This window comes from Podarcis gaigeae (assembly GCF_964106915.1).
Source record: "Podarcis gaigeae genome assembly, chromosome: 14".
Taxonomy (NCBI): domain Eukaryota; kingdom Metazoa; phylum Chordata; class Lepidosauria; order Squamata; family Lacertidae; genus Podarcis; species Podarcis gaigeae.
The window spans coordinates 22,160,813-22,182,692 of record NC_139690.1 but is presented as its reverse complement, the minus strand read 5'-3'; the positions used below and the strand labels follow the sequence as shown (position 1 = coordinate 22,182,692).

Genomic DNA, 21,880 nt, shown 5'->3' with positions numbered 1-21,880 from the left:
ATCAGGATGTCAGACATAACTGTCCGACACTGCATTCGCTGATTTTAACCACCAATTTCAATAGTGCACAATTTACTCATTTCACAGATTTCCTAAGCAATGCTGGGTGTAAGGCCGCTCGTTTAAAAGTTTTTAAAAAGAAATGAACCCCGTCGAGTGTTGGAAATGGACCCCCTCACCTGGGCAAAAAGATGGCATTATGCAGAAAATTCTCGAAGACTTTTCGGTATTCTGCCTCCTCCTTCTCTGCCTGCTTCTCTGCCTCTGTCTTTGGGCAGGAGCAACAAGGTCCCCTTTCTCCCCCAGAACCCTCAGGTTTGGTAGGTTCAGTTGCTTCCTCGGTATCGATGGTGCCGTCAGCATATCTCCGAATTGGGACTTTATCTTTAAAAAAAGAGAGATGTGTGAAGAAATCAGAAGCTGAAGATGAACTGAGAAAGAATGGCACCATGACAGCCTGCTTAAAGCAGCTCCAAATGTAGGAAATGCAAAGATCTACTGCCTCTCTATTCCCCTTAAAGTGGTACACGTCCCAATGGAAGGGTTTTAAGTGAAGAGGGGGCAGGAGAACAGTTACAAAAAGGCAAGAAAATTACCCCCCCCCCCCAAAAAAAAAGGCATGGGTGGCGACACTTGGGAAAACAGGAAACTGCCTTATACAGTTAGACTTATAACTTAGCTCAGTGTTGTCTGCATCATGGATGGAGAAGCTCAGGGCTTAGAGCGAGGTTAAATTATATTTAGTTTTTATCCAATATTTATTCTAATTTGTTTGCAGGGCAGTTACATGGCAAAAAAGACCATTCTACTCACCATGAATGGGATTTCTGGGTCTCATGGAAGCTGCTGCCAAACTCTGTTATACTGCTATCCAGAGGTCAACAGGTAAAATAGCAAGTTACGTTTATAAACACAAATAATTCCTACTTAGCTACCATGGATTTACACAACAGTTGAAGGTATTAGACATCCAGACAAGATGGGATTATTGACAATTATAGGATTCTGATTCCTCAATATCAGACTGGTCACTCCATTCATCAACTGCTAGCACACTGTGTCTTGATCTCCAAGCGAAGCAGAATACCCAAGCTGGGACTTAAGATCCCCTACCCCGCATCAATGGGGAACTGTTGGAGTAACATTAGGTTGGTTTGGAGATCTTGAAGCAGCTGGCTAGGAAGTGCCCTGTGGCAGGACTACATCCTTTGCTGAAGTTCCCAGGAAAGATTCTTCAATGTATTGCAGGAGATTGGGGTTGAAACTATCTCCTGGAGAAATTCTAACAGAATCCCCCAGAACCTGATGTAACCCCTCATCTTCCCTGGCAGAGAGTGTTAGTGGTCATGAGACATTCCTGGACTTTGGTGTGGGGTCAGGGCACACTGCTAAGTCTTGAAGCAGATGGTAGGAGTCTGATTCTACTACTTCAGATTGTTCACTCCATTCACCACCATCTGGATCCATCATCTGAGGATCTAAATGTTGGTCTTCAGGGGAAGCACAGCCCCTTCGGAGGGTCTGAGATCCCCTGCCAGAGCATGTCAAAATCTAACTGGATAATTTTTGGAGCCACTGCAGAAAGCTTTTTCATCCTGGACTTAGGCTTAGGATCAAGGGCCGCTGTGATCACCTTGTCAGCAGAAGTAGAAGTGGCTGCAGGAAGATCAATGAGTTAGAGTGTCTCCTTAGCCTTGCCTAGAAGCATGAAGTAATGGGAGTCCTGAAATCATCTATCAGATTCTGACTCCTCCACTTCTAATTCACTACTCCAATTGACACCCTCTTCACTGAAGGAGAGATGCTCTGATTCCTGATCTTTGAGGGAAGAAGAGCCCCATGGGAGGCACTGAGGAACCCTACGGGAAGGTCACACTCTAGACCATCTTTTGACCTGGTGTGTAGGAGGAGGAGCAGAACTAGAAGGATTCCAAACACTTGCAGAGGGGAGCAGCAAGTAGGCTGAGTTGGGGCTTCCTCTTTGCCCCAAGAAAACTCTTCTGCCTCCTTGCCCTTCTGATTGAGTGCATGTTCATAGGAGCAGGGGGTCATGCCAGCTGCTGATCTTCCACTTACAGTGCCCCCTTGGGTGCCAAGATTGAAAGCAGCCAGGGGGAAACTACTTGCATACCCTCTCTGGATCTAAGGCATTCATTGTAGAGCACCCTTAGGGAGGGGAAAAGCTGACATCAAGGCTGAGAAGCAGAAAGGATGGTTGAAGACTGATGCAGTCAACAGAGTAGGGGGGTGTCATCATTAAGTTGTGCTCACAGAGGCTGGGTCCTTAGCCTGTAAGGAAGAAAACTGCAGTGTAGCAGTCATTAGCTCCCTGCATGAGGTGGATGATTTCTTTAAGGCCTTGCACATATTTAAAGTGAATTCTTTTTTATTTTCCCCTTGTCTGTAGGCTAAGGCTTAAGCATAGCTGAGAGTCTGAATTCTCTCCCCCCCCCCCACTTTCCCGTGGGCTAAGGCTTAAGCAGAGCTGAGAGGCTGCTATGAGCAGGGACAAGACAGGCCAAGAGCACAGATCAATGGGCTTAAGGCAAGGTGGGAGGCAGTGACAAGCAGAGGAGAGGGAAGACTCATCTAGGTCCAGTAGAAAATGAAAGTAAAAATGGGTCTGGACGCTTAAAAGCAGAGCAGGAAAATGCTTTGGAGGAAGCCACACTGGAGCTAACTAACAAAGGTGAAAGGGAGAAGCAATCAGGGATAATGTCTGAAATTTGACGATGGAGCCAGGAGTCTTACACGACTGCTTTTGATGCATGCAAAAGAGAAACTGGCTCCAGAAGGGACAGCGAGGAGCTACATAGGAATTGTTTGTATTTTTAAACTTATTTTGCCTGTTGACTGCCGGATGGCAGTATAACACAGTTTGGCAGCAGCTTCTATGAGATTCAGAATTCCCATTCATGGTGAGTAGAAGTCTCTCTTTTTTTGACATTTAACTGCCCTGCAAACAAATAGGAAGAAATGTTTGATAATAACCCAATTTGGCAGCAGCTTCTACAGAGAGACCCAGAGAAAGCATTCATCCCACATTCATCTTGATTTGCATGTGGGATATTTACACTTTTCAATACATTTCTCTGCCACTTTCCAAACTTCAAAAATTCCATGTTCTCTTTTTTAAGTGAATTTGTTGTACTAGAATGTCGGAGAACCTTAATCCACTTTAAATGCACAACTCCCATCAGCCCCAGACAGAAGTCTCTCCCAGTCCTACTCTGAGATGATGAAGACTGAACCTAGGACCTTCTGTATGCAAAACAGATGCTCTACCACTGAGCTATGGTCCTTCCCTAAAAGACCATATGTTGACCCTGCAATGAACCAAGGGAGATATAATTCAGCAACCAAGGTGTTGCTGAACTGCATCTCACATTGAGTGCTGGTAGCAAAGCCAACATTCAAGACTGTTGAGAGTTGTAACCCCACAACTTGGGGGCGGTGGCAAAAGATTTCCCTATCCTTGCTCTTTGCAATCTTAGGAATTTTCAAAGTGCTAAAATGAGGAGGAACCCTGAATTTGTGTAAGGGCATTTCAACCTTGGTCTCACCTTTGGAGCAGTAGTTGTGCCTATAAAGGTAGCTATCCTGAGGCTGCTGTTGCCACCGCACAATGTAGTAGGAGAGGTTGCCATTGGGGAATGTGGGTGGGTTCCATTTCACAATCAGCTGAGAGGAAGAATTGGAAGCTGAAATGACGTCCAGAGGAACAGAAGGTACTAAGGGGGGGGGGGACATAAGAAAAGAAGAAAATTAAAATTCCTGCAAGGTGATTATCACCTCCTAAAGTCAGAAACAAAACGAGATTATGTTTACAGAGAAGAAAACCATTGTTTCTGCATATCCATGCAGGATATATTGTGAACCGCTCTCAGATCTACAGGTATACAAATTTAAAAAATAATAATAAAGAGCTAAAGTACAAATACAGGACAACATAGCACCCAACATGCACATCCTTATGTATTTATTATGGGTTTAGACTATTAATGTACTGGTCCATTACAATAGTCTCTAAGTGGTGTACAATGAATGCAAAACGATGGAATGGAAATGCCTGCCAACACCTCCTGCCCTGTAATTTTAAGATTCTGTTTAAAATTGGGGGGGTTGGCTTTTTCTTTTCTTTTTTTATTAGGTAGGGGTTGCCTGCTTTGGGGGGGGGGTAATCCTGCTTTTATCTATTTTATGGGGAGGGTTGCCTCTTTTTTGTGGGGTGGAGGCAGTTCTGAGCATAACCAATCCCCCCCGTGAAATGGATATTTGTAGGTTCCTGTGGCAGTTGTGCTCCTATGCCTAAAAAGGTCAGCAAAGGTCAGCAAAGCAATACAGCAGGTTCATATGCCCCCAAATGAACCTGACACTCGTTAAAGGAACCTGTGGTTCCTCAGGAGCATAATCAATGTTCCTTAATTAGAAGATCAGTTGTGTCAGAGAAGCTTCTCTGAAAGGCAGCCTCTGGCTTCTCTCCCTGTCACAACTCCGCCCCCCCCCCCAAGCAACACGCAGCCCACAAGAGACTTGACTATGCACTGGGATGCACTCTCGGTTCACATGGGACAATGGGGAGGGCCCGAGAGGTCTAATCAGTGCCCCATATGAACACAGAATGCATCTTAGGAGGCTCCCCAGAATGCTACGCCATTCCCTCTGCAACACACAGGAATTCCTGACGTGCAAAGGGTTCTTTGAAGGAGGAAAGTTTTAAAAAACCAATGGCATCAAGGCATAGCCAACTAAGCAGATTAGCCCAGTAAATGGTCTAGGTGTACCCAGAGCTATAGGATTGGTGAAGCTCTGTACCTGGATTGGAGACCACTGGGAAATCCTTGTGCACACTCTTGGCTTTCCAAGGAAAAATGGAAATTAGAGAATTTACAACAAATATAATAATTTGTGCTACCTTAAATATGGTCAGGGATGTGCATACTCTCGTTCTTAATACATGAGATTCTGAGCTAAAAATAAACACATTCAGGACTCTAGTAATGCAAATAACCGTAACATATTTAATTCCAGCTAGCCTGGGAGGGAATGGGGAGTTTAAAGAGGAACCGAACAGAACTTCAAAGCATCAGACACCCTGTTTCACGAGAAATGAGACTTATTTTTATCACAAAAAGTGTATGTTGCAGAGAATGGCATCCATACCCCCCCCCCAAGATTCCTGTCTGCAGCAGAACCAGAATCAATCCCGTTTCCGCACTGAATCAGATACAATTTCCATTTTCAATTAAGAGAGACTTCGTTCAAGATGATTAAATGCTGTTGGGCATTTATCTGTGTTTGATTAATCTGACAATTATCACCTCTCCACACACCACCCTGTATTGGATACAATTAAGTTCTGGCAAGGCCAAGGTGGAGAGGCGTTGTATAGTTAAAGCCATCACTGGTCTGCAGGAGCTGCCTGATGTGCCAACAAGCAAAACAGCCCCTGCGCACGAAACATCAAAATCTGTTGTCACTGGAGACCTACCTGCATGGGGCAGCTAGGATGACTCCTTGCTTCCCTCTTTCAGCACTAAACTTTCCCCAACCTCACCATAGCTGGTCCCACAAATACAGTCGTACCTTGGTTTTCAAACAGCTTAGTTCTCGAATGTTTTGGCTCCCAAACACCGCAAACCCTGTTCCGGTTTGAGAACTATTTTTGGAAGCTGAACGTCCGACGGGGCTTCCACAGCTTCCAAAGCTGCACTTTGGTTTTTGAATGTTTTGGAAGTCAAACAGACTTCCAGCATGGGTTCCATTCAACTTCCAAGGTACAGCTGTGTAGCACTTTCCCATCACCTAGCCAACACAACATCTATCCTCTCTCAACCAGAATTCAGGAAGCACAGAGGCATCAGAAATCTAAGGACCATGCCGACAAGTCTTAGGGAAGCTTGGGCCTGATAGCATAGAATGTGTGGAATGATATATGGCATGTATCTCCATAAAAAATGTATCATCCCAAACTAGGGAAGCTATGATGAGTTAACCTAATGGTATTTTACACTGGCCAAGTTGAACAATATCGAGGGTTGCAAAGGTTGATGGGTTATTTCCACATGTGGTGGGAATGTCCAGTCATACAAGTGTTGTGAGGAGTTCTTCAGCAAGTCTCAGCTATAGTGCAACAACTTTTTTCAATGTACCCTGGACTAGCTTTATTGTCAATATTGCCTGATACAATGTGAAATGTGCAATATAGAGTGAATTGTTTTCTTACTTGTAACTGCACTTACGGAAGCTGCTCAGCACTGGACATACCACAGACATTTTAGTCTAAGAGGTTGCTGGAACAGAATCTGCAGATTGGCTGTGACAGAGAAATTGAGAGAGCGCAACAGACAGGCCAGAGAAGCCAAAATGCAGAAATCGTCCCCCATTACCTGCAACACCTCTCACTGTTTATTTTAATAAGCAAGAGGGTAAATTACTTACTCCAATTTTGCAAAGGCCCTCGTGCTCAGATGTAATTCCTAAGCATTTCTAGTTACTGGTTTGATAATAATATAACCTATGCCTCCTTTATTTTACCTTATGTGGTGTATTCAGTCTCAGTTGTGAGAGTTTGTGATGCCATATCTTTACCAAGTATTGAAAAATAATAATTAATAAAATAAAAATAACAATCTGAGAAGGCTCATTCATCACCCATTGACTGTAGAACCAAGTCCTGACTTGGCCATCACAGGTCAAACTTCTACAGAACTTCAACGTAGGTTCAACAGAAGGGCACCAAATTATGCATATGTGTGAATGAACTGGCCAGAGCTTTTGATTCTGCAATGTATTTACTTCTGAAAAAACTGCAGCCCTGGTAGCATTCAGCCTTCGTACTGGTAAGCCACATTAAAGCAGCTGATTCTAAAATTCAACAGTGACTATTTTTGCTCCTTGGTTTTGCATTTTCATATCAAAAATCCCTGGATCTTTGAATTAAACAAAGCTTGGATGAGATGTTGCAAAAACCAACAAACCGTATCTTCTGGCCATCTGCTGGAAAACCTGTGCAACACCTCCCCTTCCAATATAAATCGCAGAGTACTGACTAATAGCCTGATGCTACTATGCACATTTACTCATAAGCAAATCCCACTGGGACACAGCAGGACAAAATCTGAGTTGCATCCTAGTATCTATGTTTTGCAGCCAAAGCCTAATTAAGCCGAAACACTTGAGATTTATTGTTAGTTTATATTACCCACTGAAGGCACTGTGGATTGGTTTTCCAAGCACACAGCCCTCTCTGTCAAAGAAATACCATCTTTCAAAAGCGCAAAGTAATTTATCGGGACCAAGTGCTGTCACGCAGTTGTATTCAACAGAGTTTTACTCACAATAAACCCTCTGAAAGTTAATGGAGTTAAGAAACCTCCATGAATTTTGAAAATGTCAGAATATGATGAATACTGGACACAATATTTTGGGTTTTTGTTTTACCTGCAGCTTTCGTTCGGATGTAGACGATCTCACTCTTTGCTCCATGAGCATGGTAATTCTCCATCATAGTGAGCATGACAGCCTTGACGTAAATGGCATACTGAGTCCATGGTTTAAGCGCCTGTAGCAAAATCCCCGGATTGTCTTCTTTATTTTGAGGAAGGTCCACATCAACCAGGTTCCAGCTGTTAGAGCGGCACGCATCCTGCCCGTCATATTCTGTCACATTCTTGAAAGGTCTGGAAACAGGCAACCAAAGAGAGCTGTGAATTTTTTACTTCTAACAAAAATCGCTTTAAAAACTTTTAAGGATGGAAGCTTCATGCCAACTTTCCCCCAATGAAACTCATAATAATAAAACTTCTGCATTTTATAGAAGGAATATTAAAAAAAAAACCCCGGAGAATCCCAGGTTTTTATTTCTCAAGTTCTATTCATATTTAGGAAACCAAGCCTTTGCAAGTTCCTGAAATGACAAGGGATCTCCAAAAGAGGCAGGCCACCGTTGTTGTTTTTGTTTCCCACAAAATGAAGCTTTTTGTTAAAGACAAAAGCAAACAGCTTTTTATTCAGCCGCTCCCTGGCTAAAGCAGACATAAAGCAAAAGAAGAAAATAAATAAATAAAGAGAACCTCCTACTCCTCTTGGACAAGATGCATGCTTGCAGCCTCCACTAAAGGACTTGGATGGTTAGTCCCAAGACTACTTTTTTTATATAGGGAGGTGGGGATTGCACTTCTCCCTTACGATTGTGGGATCATCACAATGCTGAAGTGATATTAACAGCCACCACTGGCAGAATTTATTTCCTACAATAGACTGACTACTCACGAGGTGGGCAGACTTCAGGGGTAGGCAGAACTTGTCAGATCTACTCCCCCTGCCCAGAACCCAAGATCTACCAAACAGAGCAGATGGAAAGGGCACACAAGGGTGCCTCTGAGCACATTCTAAGCCTAAAGATTTGTTTTTAGTATTAGAACTCAGCTGAGCCCACAGTCCTCTCACAGAAGAGATCACATTCTTTATTTCCAACCTAAATTAGGCAGCTGAATAGTCAGTTTGATGTTGCTATGTTTAAAATCCTTGATGATCTACTGAAGATTGCCCCAAGATTTCCCAGCGGGTACCAGTCTACCTTCCACCCTCTCCTGCTTTAAATCTATCAATCTTGCACTCTTTTAGCTCCCTAGTCAATGGTCTGAAAACTCCATTACTTCCTTCTTATCAAAAATTATACAGCCCCTGTGAGAATTCACCCATCTCATTCTGCTCGTCAATTTCTTGCCTTCACACCACTCATATAGGTCCCATCTGAAGCATATATGTATATCACTTTTATACCACTTTAAACAGCCATGACTTCTCCCAAAGAATTCTGGGAGCTGTCGTTTCTTAAGGGTGCTGATAGTTGTTAGGAGACCCAATCCCACCCCCCACCCCCCAGAATTACAATTCCCAGAGTAACAATCAATCCTTCTTCACATGGAACTCTGAAAACTGTAGTTCGGTGGGGGGAATAGGGGCCAGCTAGCAACTCTCAGCACCCTAAACAAACTACACTTCCCAGGATTCTCCAGGGGTAGCCATGATCATTTAAAGTGCTATCACAGTGCTTTAAATGTATGGTGTGAATATAGCCTTAATGCCTGACTTCTGGTTAAGGCCAGTCTGCCCTCTGTAAGATGGGGGGACAACCTCTTTGTCATCACCATCCTGCAAGCTTTGCAAGAGGCACTCTTTGAAAACAGCAGTGTCATAAGCAATCTTGCCATGAGGAAAAATAGGTGGCCCTTCAACCCAGCTTTTCACAACCAGGTGTCCTCTGGAGGCTTTGAACTACAACTCCCATCAGCTCCCACTGGCACTATCTAAAACATCTGGATGGCACCCAGTTGAGAAAGGCTGCCCTCGTCCATCTCACCAGGACCCCATGGATTCAGTCTCCTTCTATTATTAGTCAAAATACATACACAATCACTAATTATATTTAACAAGTGCTTAACAAAGGGGAACAGATCAATATTTAAGAGAAAACCACTGTTTTGACAGATTTTTACTGTCAGTAAAACTTGTTTAGTCAACTGAGTGGCATTATTTAAACGACTCGCTCATCACCCACTCCTGGCTGAAACACAAACTACTATTTTACACAGAACTTTGAAAAGTTTTGGAAGCAACAATGATAAAAATATTAGGTTACACCAAAGCACTGTACACAAAAGAATTAAGAGGCCTTGCCCACAGAGTCACAATCTAGGTGCATAAGAGACGCTGAATGCATTCAAGAGTAAAACTATGATTTATCATTAAAAGAACAACACTACCCAAGCCTTGGGCTCTCACACTCCCCACTCCTCCATTACAACTATGACGAAATCAGAAGATTCCATTTTTATTTTTGACTAACCACAGTTTAGCATTATGACTGAACCTGGACAAACTGTGGTTAGCCTCGAATATGGTTTACTTAAGGAAGCCAACTTCAAACCATGGTTTATGGAAGTGGCTCACTTCAATAAACAATAACTAACCAGATTTCACAGTCCAGATGCAATGCTGAGCTGTGGTTAATCAAAAGCAGACTTCAGATTGCCTCCTCAAAGCTGTGCTGGAGGAGGAAGGAGCATGTGAGCTAATCTACTATTGTTCCTATCATAAGCCTTATTGAGTTTATTATTATGTCTAAATGCAGCCAAAGGAAAGGAATATGAGAAAGGGGATGGGGAAAATTCTAGCCAAGATGGAAACGTACTGTGGGTGGCAAGATATTCCATAGCTTTTTACATACTGAAAGTGACAGAGCCACTTACAAGGTCAGAAATAAGAAGAAAAAATAAAAAAGAGGCAAGGGAAAAGATGGGTAATAGAAGAAAATATAGGGGGGCGGGTTGCAAAGTAACAGGCAGCAAGGTTAACAAAGCAGACATGAGAGTCTGAAAAACATCAAGGAATAAAAATTTCACAAAAGAGTGGCTGGGGAAACCCAACCAGATGGGCGGGGTATAAATAAATTGTTGTTGTTGTTGTTGTTGTTGTCGTCATAGAAAGCCAACATCAAACCATGGGTTATGAAGCTGACTTGATAAACTAAGCAGAGTGATTTAAAACAGGATGCCTGGCGTAAACATAATGGGATTCTTTAGCACCTTGTTCTTCTCCAGTGTAGGAGGAGAAAGAAAGTGGAGCACACAAGCCAAACACTTTGATCAGGCATCTTCAGGCTCAACCATATTGCAACAAACCATAGTTTAACGTTATGTGGCCACTGTATTCAAGAGGTGCTCTATCCTTTCATTTTTTTTTGCTACAGGTAGATAGATACATAGATTTTACAACATTTTTTGCTACAGGTAGATAGATACATAGATATAGACTTTATTTGCGTAGCCGACAAGCCATAGCATCAAAGGACAAACACCGACAAAAATACATTACGAATATAGTTACCATAAAATCTTATGACCTATTAAAACCCTAGGTAGAAGCTGGATTATCATTCATCCATGACCCTCTGTCCCATGGGCAGCGGCCTTTATAGGTACACGATGTGAACAATCACCACACAACTTTAAACAGTTTTATATATACCCTTGGAAAACCTCAACTGGTGAGGCTTCATTTTAAGTCTCCACTGAGCCATAGTGCTCAGTGGATTACCTTACACCAGTCTCTCATACACATGCACACCTCACTCAGCCTACCTGGGATAAAGCTCTTTGGAGAAAGGACCCAATTAAAATGCTATCTAACCCTAGCTATAGTTTAACAGCATTTGCTCTTTGTCCTCAACTTGGCGGTCTTTAGTAGGAGCTACATGGAGATCCAGGCCCTCTTTTTACTCAATCAGTAGCATCTTTCATACAATTTGCTACCCTTTCCTCCCTCCACCCCACATACGCAAAACACACACATTAGTGGTATCATCCAGAGATGTGCATACTCACGCCTCTTTGTAATAAACAGTGAAGCTAATCAGATCTCTGTAGTCTTTGGGGCGATACTGTTCCCAGGTTAGCATGATCCGATTCTTCCTGGTTGTGTTGGAAATGAATTTCAGAATGTGGCTTTCACCTGAAAAACGCAGGACAGCAAGTGAGCTGAAGTGTCACAAATATCTAAGTGTTAACACACGCAAGGATTTTTGTTACGTTTCCAACTTCATTTCTAATTCTATCATTGTTCGGTTTTACTTTTTAGTAGCACAGGCTACAAATTGGCAGAGTGGCACTTACAGTCTACTTACACTCAGGAATATCATGGATCACCCTACTTTCCGAAGAGTTTTCCACTGATGAAACTGACTGGAGATTGTGGGGGTTATGGCCTTTGTCTTCTCCTGCAGTGAGCTTGGTAACCAAAAGCAAAGCTCCACCCCCCCATATGATGGAAAATTCTTATTTTTAAATACAACAATGTAACAATGCTATAACTCTACTTAGGTAAAGGGACCCCTGACACTTAGGTTCAGTCGCGGACGACTCTGGGGTTGCGGCGCTCATCTTGCTTTAATGGCCGAGGGAGCCGGAGTACAGCTTCTGGGTCATGTGGCCAGCATGACTAAGCCACTTCTGGCGAACCAGAGCAGCGCCCGGAAACGCTGTTTACCTTCCCGCCGGAGCGGTACCTATTTATCTACTTGCACTTTGACGTGCTTTCAAACTGCTAGGTGGGCAGGAGCAGGGATCCAGCAACAGGAGCTCACCCCGTCACAGGGATTCGAACCGCCGACCTTCTGATCGGCAAGCTCTAGGCTCTAGGCTCTATGGTTTAGACCGCAGCGCCACCCGCGTCACCAGCTAAATATCACAATATACTGATATACCACAATGTCTGAAATGAGGATGGAGCTATGCAGGAGCATTGGCTGGCTTCACATTTTTCCTGCATCACGATTTTTGCATAGTGCGTGTGCACACATACACCATGATTTGCAATATACTTCCAGGTCAAAAATGATAAAACCGTTATCACGATATGGTCTTCAAACCAGTTTTCGACAATATATCAATTTATCACCCAGACCTATTCTTAATATGTTTCATATAGAAGAGATTCAGCCAGTCCCTGCCAAGTTAAATCGGAAGCTTGTTTACCATGAAATTCTGTTCATGGAAGGAAGTTCTGAACTCCCAGGATAGCACCTCCCTCCAGCTGAGACAGGCTGGATTCTCGAGCTTTCAGACTCATCAGACAGGGTAGGGGACACCCCACCCTCCAGACCAGTTCTACCTGGCACTGGGGATGGCTGGGTTTGTCTAGAGCGCCAAGCTTACTGTTCAAGTGAACCGGCGACTTTTTTCCTCATCTTCCAAAGCCATCCAATTCAAAACAAAAAGGGATGTGTGTGCTTGTGTATGTTTTTTTTTTTTTTAAGACCCTTAATTCTTGGATAGAGAATCCAGCATGCAGAATGTCAAACAGGGAAGCAGGTTCTTGCTTGCTTTGCTCCTGTTGTTTCTAAAAAGAAGCTTGCAAATCTCAAGAGAACTACCAGTGCTTCATCCCTTTTGTATTCTGGCTCAAAAAACTGCCAGCATTTCAAAGCCCATTTAGCTTGTTTGAGGAGTCTCTCTCTCTCTCTGCATGGAAGGCGAGCAAGTCAGAAAGCTCTTTTATGTGTTTTAAGAAACAAACAAAGGCTGGCATGAGATTTGGTGGCAGTGGTAGCAGCAGCAGTCCAGGCACCTGTTATTCGTCTAGGGCTCATGAGCCCACTGCCCACTCAACAAAAAAGCAGGCCTGTCTTTAAATGAGGACCAGAAACCAGGAAAGGGCCAGCAATTCAGTAGCAGTGAATGCAGAAGGACCCAACACCTCTAGTTAGGACTGCACAATTCTCTGGTCTGAAAGAGACACTGCCATTTAATGTAGACAATCCTGAGCTAGATGTGGTTGCCTTTTTGTGGAACACACTCCTCAGTGAGATGCCTGGTTTTCTGGCACCAGGTAAAAACTTAACTTTTTTTTTCCTTCCCAGGTTTTCGATGCAGTACAATGATGTTGTCTGGTGCTAGTGTGCTATTGAAGCTTTCTGATACAATGGGATTGCTTTGTGTACGTTTAATGAATTGCATGTGTTTTTGTGTAAGTGTTTTTCTAGTATAATGCAATTTTTTTACTTCTGTTTTTAAATATATTGCAAGGCACTTGGAGAGTATTTGCACAAGAACTAACAACTTTCATTAATTGCAACTGTAACAAAAGTGACAGAATCATCATTATCTTATACTTCCTTTACGTACAGGACGCTCTCTCTCCGTTGTTCCTTGGATTTATGTCGCCTTTACTCTGCCGGTCTTTGGTTCCAGTAACCCTCTCCATATCCTGGATCTCCGAAACACAGAGTCTGGGATTAAAAGCAAAGTACATCTTGCCTTCCTTTATGGTCAGGTTGTGATGGCTCCAGTCCCATAGCTGTTGCAGGTTTTGGTTGTCCAGAACATAAAATGAGTAATTCCTATAAAAAAATAAGGGAGGGAGAGGACAGGAATGTTTTGAAAGCAAAACCAGTCTTTGCCAACAACTGTACACATTTTCTGTTCTGCTTGTTGCCTCCCTGCAAATAAAACAAATGAACATTACAGCAGGGAGCTTACAAGGCTGACAATCCACACAAGTGGGGGGGCACTCTTTGCTCTGCTAGGGAGAACCCCCACAAGAATCACTGATGCTCGGAGAGAGTGACTTCCCCCACCCTAGAAAAGCTGCAACAGCAGATTAAGAGGCACTTTGGAGAGTGCTGTGCATTGCAGGCATCCAATGCCACTAAGGAATAGTGCACTAATTACCATTGGGGCTCCAGAAACATAGGGAACTTCTTTACACAGAATCAGACCACTGGTCCATATAGCCTAGCATTGTCAATGTCAGCTTGCAGCAGCTCTTTTGGGTTTCAGACACTGAGGTTTTCCCAGTCCTACTTGGAGTTGCCAGGGACTGAACTGGAATCTTCTGCACCCAAAGGATGTGCTTTTGCTTGCTTCTCCTGAAGCATCCAGAATCTAAAGGCGCAGTAATGGCCCAAAAGTCAAACTAGGATTCTTGCTGTAGCCTTGTAAACAGAGGCACTTGTCTAATCGTCCCTGGAAAGTGAAGCATTGCCTTCAGGAAATAAAAGGGTAAAAGCTGGTTTCCCCTCCCTTTCTTTTTGCCTGCAAATGACTGATTTAGAAATACAGGTATGTGAATGAATAACCCCCTCGTGGACTGGAAACTTTGAAGGATTTATTTACAAGATTTATCTTTCACGTTTCTGAAAAACATGGCCATAGTACCATGCCCAGACACTTCTGCAACAACACCTTTATTGCAAGGAATAGAAACAAACACGTCTTCAGAAACTATATGTGGCAGAGTACCCTGAGAAACATGCGGGCATGGCTATGTGTTTAGTTGGTAGACAGTACTGCTTGCAGGTTACTTGTTTCCACACTGGTAACAATGGGTGGCAGAGGGCAGCACCGTTAAATCAAGGGTCAACAAACCTTTTCCAATTTGAGGACTATATTATCTTCTGGGCAGCCTCCTGGGGACCACATGTCAGGGTTAGGTAGGGCCAGAGGCTAAAGAGGGCACAGCAATGAATATAAATGCTACTTTCCACCAGTAGGCCAGTTTCTATCCTCCATCCATGGAAGTGTGAGGCATTATGAGACTTCAAGGGCACATTCCAGTCACATTCCAGCACTCAAGGGGAGTGTGAATAAAGAAGAAGAAGAAGAAGAAGAAGAAGAAGGAGAAGAAGAAGAAGAAGAAGAAGAAGAAGAAGAGTAGTTTGGGTTTGATATCCCGTTTTATCACTACCCTAAGGAGTCTCAAAGCGGCTAACATTCTCCTTTCCCTTCCTCCCCCACAACAAACACTCTGTGAGGTGAGTGGGGCTGGGAGACTTCAGAGAAGTGTGACTAGCCCAAGGTCACCCAGCAGTTGCATGTGGAGGAGGGGAGACGTGAACCAAAACTCAGATATATAAGCTACGTACCAAATGGCTCCTTAAACCAGGGTTACAGTTGCCAAAACAGAATGCCTAGTTGCCATTTGGGGGCCAGGTGGCTCAGAAGTCATATTTTTCAATGATTTTTTGGTTCCTGGAATTGGCTTAGGATTGTGCAGATTAAATATCATAGATAGAATTTTACAGGAGGTGTTGTTACGTGTGTGAAAACAATCAAGATCCCAGGATCCCCAGGCATGCATCTCCAGATGGTGGAGTTGTCAGACGCCATACTGGCATCTTTCTTCACTTGGTCGCAAGTGGCCAAAAGCCAGGTGCAAAATGCGCTTGGTGAATTTTGAATGCTGGTCCTAAGGGTCAGGCAGAGAAACCTGGAGGGCCTAGGGAACTCCCATAGTGGCTTTTAAAGAGGATATGACAAAATGGAGGAGAAGGCTATCAATGGCCATCGGCCCTGATGGCTGTGCTTTGCCTCTACAGTCAGGGGCAGAAATGCTTCTGAATACAAGTTGCCGAAAACTGCAGGAGTTGTGAGTTCTTGTGTTTGGATCCTGCTTGAAGATTTCCCACAGGCATCTGGTTGGCCACTGTGAGAACAGGATACTGGAACAGATGGGCCATCAAGCAGGTTCTTCTTATGTATGGCTGCATTCATCTGTAGACATCTTCAGAGAGAGCTGAGGATGTCCCCAGCCGGAAACCCTGGAGAGCTGCTGCCAGTCAGTGTAGAAGATCTGGGTTGGATGGACCACTGGTCTGACTAGTGAGGCAATTTTTTAATGCTCCCATGTCTTAAGAGAATGGCCTTAGCTCAGTGTCAGAGAATCAGCCTGACATGAAAAATGTCCTCCGACATCTCCAGGTAGTCCCCTGTCTGAAACCCTGAAGAGCTGCTGCCAGCCAGTGCTGACAGTACTATGCTAAATGGGCTAGTGGTCTCCCTTGGTATGAGGCACTTTCCTTATTCAGGGCAGAAGAGCAGATCCCAGGATTTGCCAGGAGCAGAAAGAAGAAAAAACACTTGGTCGCTGCTTTCAAAGTACACCGCCAGGGCAATCTTCATGGGGAAGGGAGACAGTGGTATTTTTCGAGTGTAGAATCGAGCTTATTCTATCACATAGTGGAATTTTAAGAATTTAAAGCTCACCAAAGCACAGCCTGAGAAAAAAGGGAGGCTTGTGAAGAAACCCTCATGCTGTAACATAATCCTTTCAGACCTGATAAATCAGAAATCAGACACATACAGTGCCTTTCCCATGACCTTGCTACCACCTTGTTCACAAACTGTTTTTCCCAAATCTGTGTTTATTAACTGCTGTCACAGCTTAAATCCAAAAGGAATGGGGGGGAGGGGGGAGAGAGCAGAGTGAAAGAGAATGTACACAGCAATTTCCCAGACAAACTCCACTGCCACAAAAACAACCACAACCTGCAAGATTCTGACATGCTGTCTCCCACTACTGATAAATTTTGTTGCACGCATATGGTGCAAAGGTGGAAATCGCCCTGTGGTTTGAGACCACAAGGAGTGGTGTCAGAAGACATGAATTAGTGAGTAAAATATCTCAAAAGACCTCTGCCTCACATGCATGACCATTATTTAAGACAGTGTAAATAATACAGGATGCTGCAGTGGTACAGAAACCTCAGTGTAGGTCTTTTAAAGCAAGTTTCTAGGCCTTGTGGCTGAATAGATGTATTTGGGAAAGCCAGGTGAGAAGCTGGAGTGGGGGCAGGGGCTTAATAATATTGATGGTGCCACCACTAACTAGTTGCTGCGTGGCTGGTACTCTTTCCATTCCAACAGAAAAAATTGCCTCTTCCACAAGCACATGACCAAGACCACCACATATGCGCGTGTGTGTATATATATGCCAAAGAATGTATCTCCAATAGCACTGTTTTCAGAAGAAATAGTAGAAACAAGAACATCATTACATGGCAATTAAATGCTCACCCTTCCAGCTGATCCTCTCCGTTGATATAGCGCAGATTCTTCAAAAATGAGAGGGAAACCAGTGCATGGGAATGCCGGATCTTCACATAGCCAGTCACTGTTTCTATCAAGCCCATCAAGTTCTCCAGTTCCGAGGCAATGTTGCCTGAAAGAAGAGTTGAAGAAAAACTGCTAGTTTCAGAAGCTTCCTTTTGCTCATTGTCCCAATCAGAATACTAATGACTGCCTTCTCTGATTAAATACAGACTCCTTGTTCAGCAGTCCAACCTTTATGATTTACCTACGAACACAAGGCAAATGGAACGCAAAACAAGATACCGCTACAATTTTACACCGTCGGTTTCTGGCCAGTACGGATGGCCTTCCCTTCATTATGAATGCACCCTGCTAGTGCCAGCGTCAGATTCTGAGCTTTCAACAGCCAATGCTTTGGCAAGAGTTTCTGATGCAGTTGTAAATTTAAACATACAGGAAGCCACAGCTCCTGTTAGGCTCCAGGACGTAAATTTTACCATACTAATGCTAACAGAAAACATCCCGCTGAGAAGCTCTAGCCCCGGAACCTCAAGCTATGCAGGATCTTCTCTAAAATGCAAGGTCCGTAAACTCAATTTAGGGTTAGACAAATTAAGGGAGGATACAACTCTCAACAGCCAATAGCCACAATGGCTATTGTTCTACTTTCGCTGTCAGACGCTGCATGCCTCTGAATACCAGTTGTTGGGAACAGCAAGTGTGGAGAATTGCTGTTGCACTCAGGTCCTCTTGTGGGCTTCTCATAGGCATCTGGTTTGCCACTGTGAGATCAGGATGCTGGACTAGATGGACCACTGGCCTGATCCAGTAAGGCTCTTCTCAAACGCAGGACATAGTGGTCAATGCCCATCACCGATTTGGTCAGAAACTTTAGTTATCCAGAGGTTTGCTACTCTTGGAGGTTGGCTCTCATGGTCTTCATTAATTTGTCTAATCTGTGTTTAATGGCCTCTAAGCTTATGACCATCATCCCATTCTGTAGTGGTGGACTCTTTTAAGTTAGTTACGCATGGTGAGAAGTAAAACTTCCTTTGGAAGTAGGTCCAGGACTGCCAGAACAACTTAGCTTCATTGGGTAATTTGGAATAGTAGGATTTCCACTGTCTCAAGCCTTCTGACAAAGCCCCAACAGACTCACAACAGACTCCCTGTGCTAAGAAAGCTTCACCTAGATAACTCTCCAAAGGAGTGTTTGGATTTCCAAATAATCTCTGAGAAACGAGAGATTTCAGGGGTGCCAGAGCATGTTCCAGGTTTTGTTTCCTTGGAATGAAGTTCACTGGAGAGTGTGCTCTCTTTGTGAGATATGGTTTTATTTACACATACAGTACATACAAGCAGAACAAAAGACAATTCAGGTCATTAATGTGCCAATACAGTGGTACCTGTTGATGCGAACGGGATCCGTTCTGGAGCCCCGCTCGCATCCTGAAGCGAACGCAACCCGCATCTGCGGTTCACTGCTTCCGCGTATGCATGTGATGTCATTTTGAGCATCTATGCATGCAGCGAAACTGGGTCGCTGCGGAGCCAACCCGAAAATGCTCAACCCGAAGCTACTTCAACCCGAGGTATGACTGTAGCATTTGTTTCCTCATTAGGTTTCTAGGCGCCTGAAAGCCATAGCTGTGGATGCTGTGTCTGCCCACCTCCAGGCCCACATCAGACTAGCCCAGGTTTATTGTTCTCCTACACATACCAGGGATATCACCTCCAGCCAGGGCAAGAGGCAGGGCAAGGCCGGCCTTCTGGATACATCTCCAGCACAGTAGTTTCTATGGCAACTAGTTGCCTGTACTCTTTAGTCATGCCAAGAGATATCCTACAGCTATTAATTTAACAAAGAGACTGGTTGGACCGCTTTAGTAGCCTCTCTTTCTACAGAATTCCATCGTACAGGCATAAAACCATAGGTCTGGACTCAAAGCTGACATCCAGACTAGCCCTCCCTATTCCTGTACCATTAGGATAAGGAGCATAGTCGGTCCATGTTTCTAACAGGAGACTGAATGGAGTACAGATTCTCTACAGCACTTTTAAGAAAGCTGCTTATCACTTCCTTGAGTGCAAGGTTTAGGTTTCCCACAAGTTTTGCTTTAGGGAAATAAATAGAGGGAAAGAATTATGGTATTTCTGGGGCTGTATCATGACTCAGGCCAAAAGGAATGTCACCCCCCTCCCCCCCAAAATTATAGCTTTTAACTGCCTCTCTTATCTTGGACATTTTGTTCTTGCAGATCCAGTTAAGACAAACGATGAGCTAACTTAGCAGTCAACATGAGGCAGAATTAAAGTTCTGTTTTGAAAGGTGTGAAAATGCTATCAGAGGGAAACAAAGTTGTAATCAGTGGAGGCTGGATCCCATTGGGGCTGGTAGGGCAGAAGGCAGGGAGCCAAGCAGTAGGTGGAGCCAGAGCCAATGATGGTCAGAATCAACCAATTCTTCTTTTCTCCCCACACTCCTCCCTACTGAGCTCTACAAGGGCAACCCTGAGACTAAGGTCAACCCTTGAACTGGTAGTGGCAATTAAGAAGACAAGCAGGTCACAGTATCATAGAATTGTAGAGTTGGACGTGGGGGGCTGACTGAGGGCACAATGAGTTTAGTGGGACAATGCCCTATTCACCCTCATTGAACTGTCTCCACGAGCCACAAAACAGTTCCTTGCTGAACTCAGGCTATATCCACACCATATATTTAAAATCAGTCATGGCTCCCCCAAAGAATTATGGGAAGTGCCATTTGCTAAGGGTGCTGAGAATTGTTAGGATCAGAAGGTCAGCGGTTCGAATCCCCGCGACGGGGTGAGCTCCCGTTGCTTGGTCCCTGCTCCTGCCAACCCAGCAGTTCAAAAGCACGTCAAAGTGCAAGTAGATAAAGAGGTACCGCTCCGGTGGGAAGGTAAACAGCGTTTCCGTGTGCTGCTCTGGTTCGCCAGAAGCGGTTTAGTCATGATGGCCACATGACCCGGAAGCTGTACGCCGGCTCCCTCGGCCAATAAAGCGAGATGAGCGCCGCAACCCCAGAGTCGGTCACGACTGGGCCTAATGGTCAGCGGTCCCTTTTTCTTTATTCCCCTCCCAGAACTACAGTTCCCAGAGTGGTTTAACAACCAATCGTTCTTCCCAGGGAACTCTGGGGAGTGTAGTTCTGTGAGGAAGCTGCAGTCTTTTAACAATTCTCAGCAGCTTTAACAAACTGCAGCTCCCATCATTCTTTGGGAGAATCCACCACTTTATAGTGGTATCGTGGTGCCTTTAAATATCTAGCAGAAATGTGGCTCAATGCAACAGACAAAATTATAGTGTTCCTCTCTGGATTCTTCCTTGCTTGTTTATAATAAAGACAAAACACACATTTCAAGAAAGAGAAGAAGAGTAACACTTTTAAAAGTTTAGCATTGGTTGGAATCTTCCCAGAGTATGATTCACTACCCCGACGAATCGTTAACTAAGCACTTGTATTCTGTTAAGACATGTACTTGGTGAGGCCAGCTCATGGCACCAGGGAGGGCAGGAATGGAAGCTTCGGCGCCAGTATTTAAAGAGGGCATCATGTACACTGCAGGAAAAACTTTGCCAGTGGGCAAATACCTTAATCCACAGACGTGCCACCCAACGTCTCTGTAAAAGGAGGTGCCAACATTAAAATGCACCCTTACTTTAAAAAAAAAGAAAGAAAGAAACGGGGGGGGGGAGAGAAACACCGCAAGCTTCTAAACTATTATAAAGCCCTTAACAAACTACAGCTCCCAGAATCCTTTGGAGGAAGCTACAACTGTTTAAAGTGGTATCATGGTGCTTTAAATATATGGTTGTGAATGCGGCCCTTATCTCAGTATCCCCTCCTTCAAGGTCATATTGTGAATTCATTTCCCTTATCTAAGAAGAGGCAGTAATTGTCTGAACAATTGTGGAACAAAAGAGCTCCTCTCCACACTGTATATTCTATTCCAACCTTCCCCAATCTGGTGCCCTCTGGATATTTTGGACTAAAATTTCCATTGTCAGAAACCACTGAGTTCTAACGGTGGCTGGGATGTATGGGATTTGTAGGCACCTATAGAGTAGTTTGGTGAAGGCCATTCTACCCAGATCAAACTAATACAAAATTCAACTGTAAGAAGTATGTGGATTTAGCCTATTGGCGTACGTGTGTGTGTGTGTGTGTGTGTGTGTGTGTGTGTGTGTAAGCTTCCCATACACATTTTATTCTGTTCCAACAATCAAACTTCCAAATACTTATATTCATGGTGGGAAGCCAAATAAACTGAGAGGTGGACCAGGAAAGATAAGCACAATGTAGTTTTTCATCATCATCAAATTTACTGCACTGGCCTAGACAATTTTAAAAATAAACGAAAGTAAGTAAGCTTTGAATATATAAGCGATACATTAAAAGTTAAAATACAATACGATTCACGAGATTACCAAACCATTCTACCACTCATGAGAGCTAGAAATTTTGTTACAAGCTGAAAAGTTGC

At 43.9% G+C, this 21,880-nt stretch overlaps 1 protein-coding gene across 1 annotated transcript in view; it reads right to left on the bottom strand.

Annotated features, from left to right (window-relative positions):
• IGF1R (insulin like growth factor 1 receptor) overlaps window positions 1-21,880 on the bottom strand; it is a 179,120-nt gene that overhangs the window by 30,545 nt on the left and 126,695 nt on the right. Inside the window, exons 5-10 of the mRNA XM_083713065.1 lie at window positions 17,358-17,502; window positions 13,689-13,903; window positions 11,391-11,517; window positions 7,444-7,682; window positions 3,564-3,731; window positions 180-384 (exon numbers count right to left, since the gene is read on the bottom strand). Coding sequence (XP_083569191.1) covers window positions 180-384; window positions 3,564-3,731; window positions 7,444-7,682; window positions 11,391-11,517; window positions 13,689-13,903; window positions 17,358-17,502 — 1,099 coding nt within the window. The remainder of the gene's footprint in view (window positions 1-179; window positions 385-3,563; window positions 3,732-7,443; window positions 7,683-11,390; window positions 11,518-13,688; window positions 13,904-17,357; window positions 17,503-21,880) is intronic.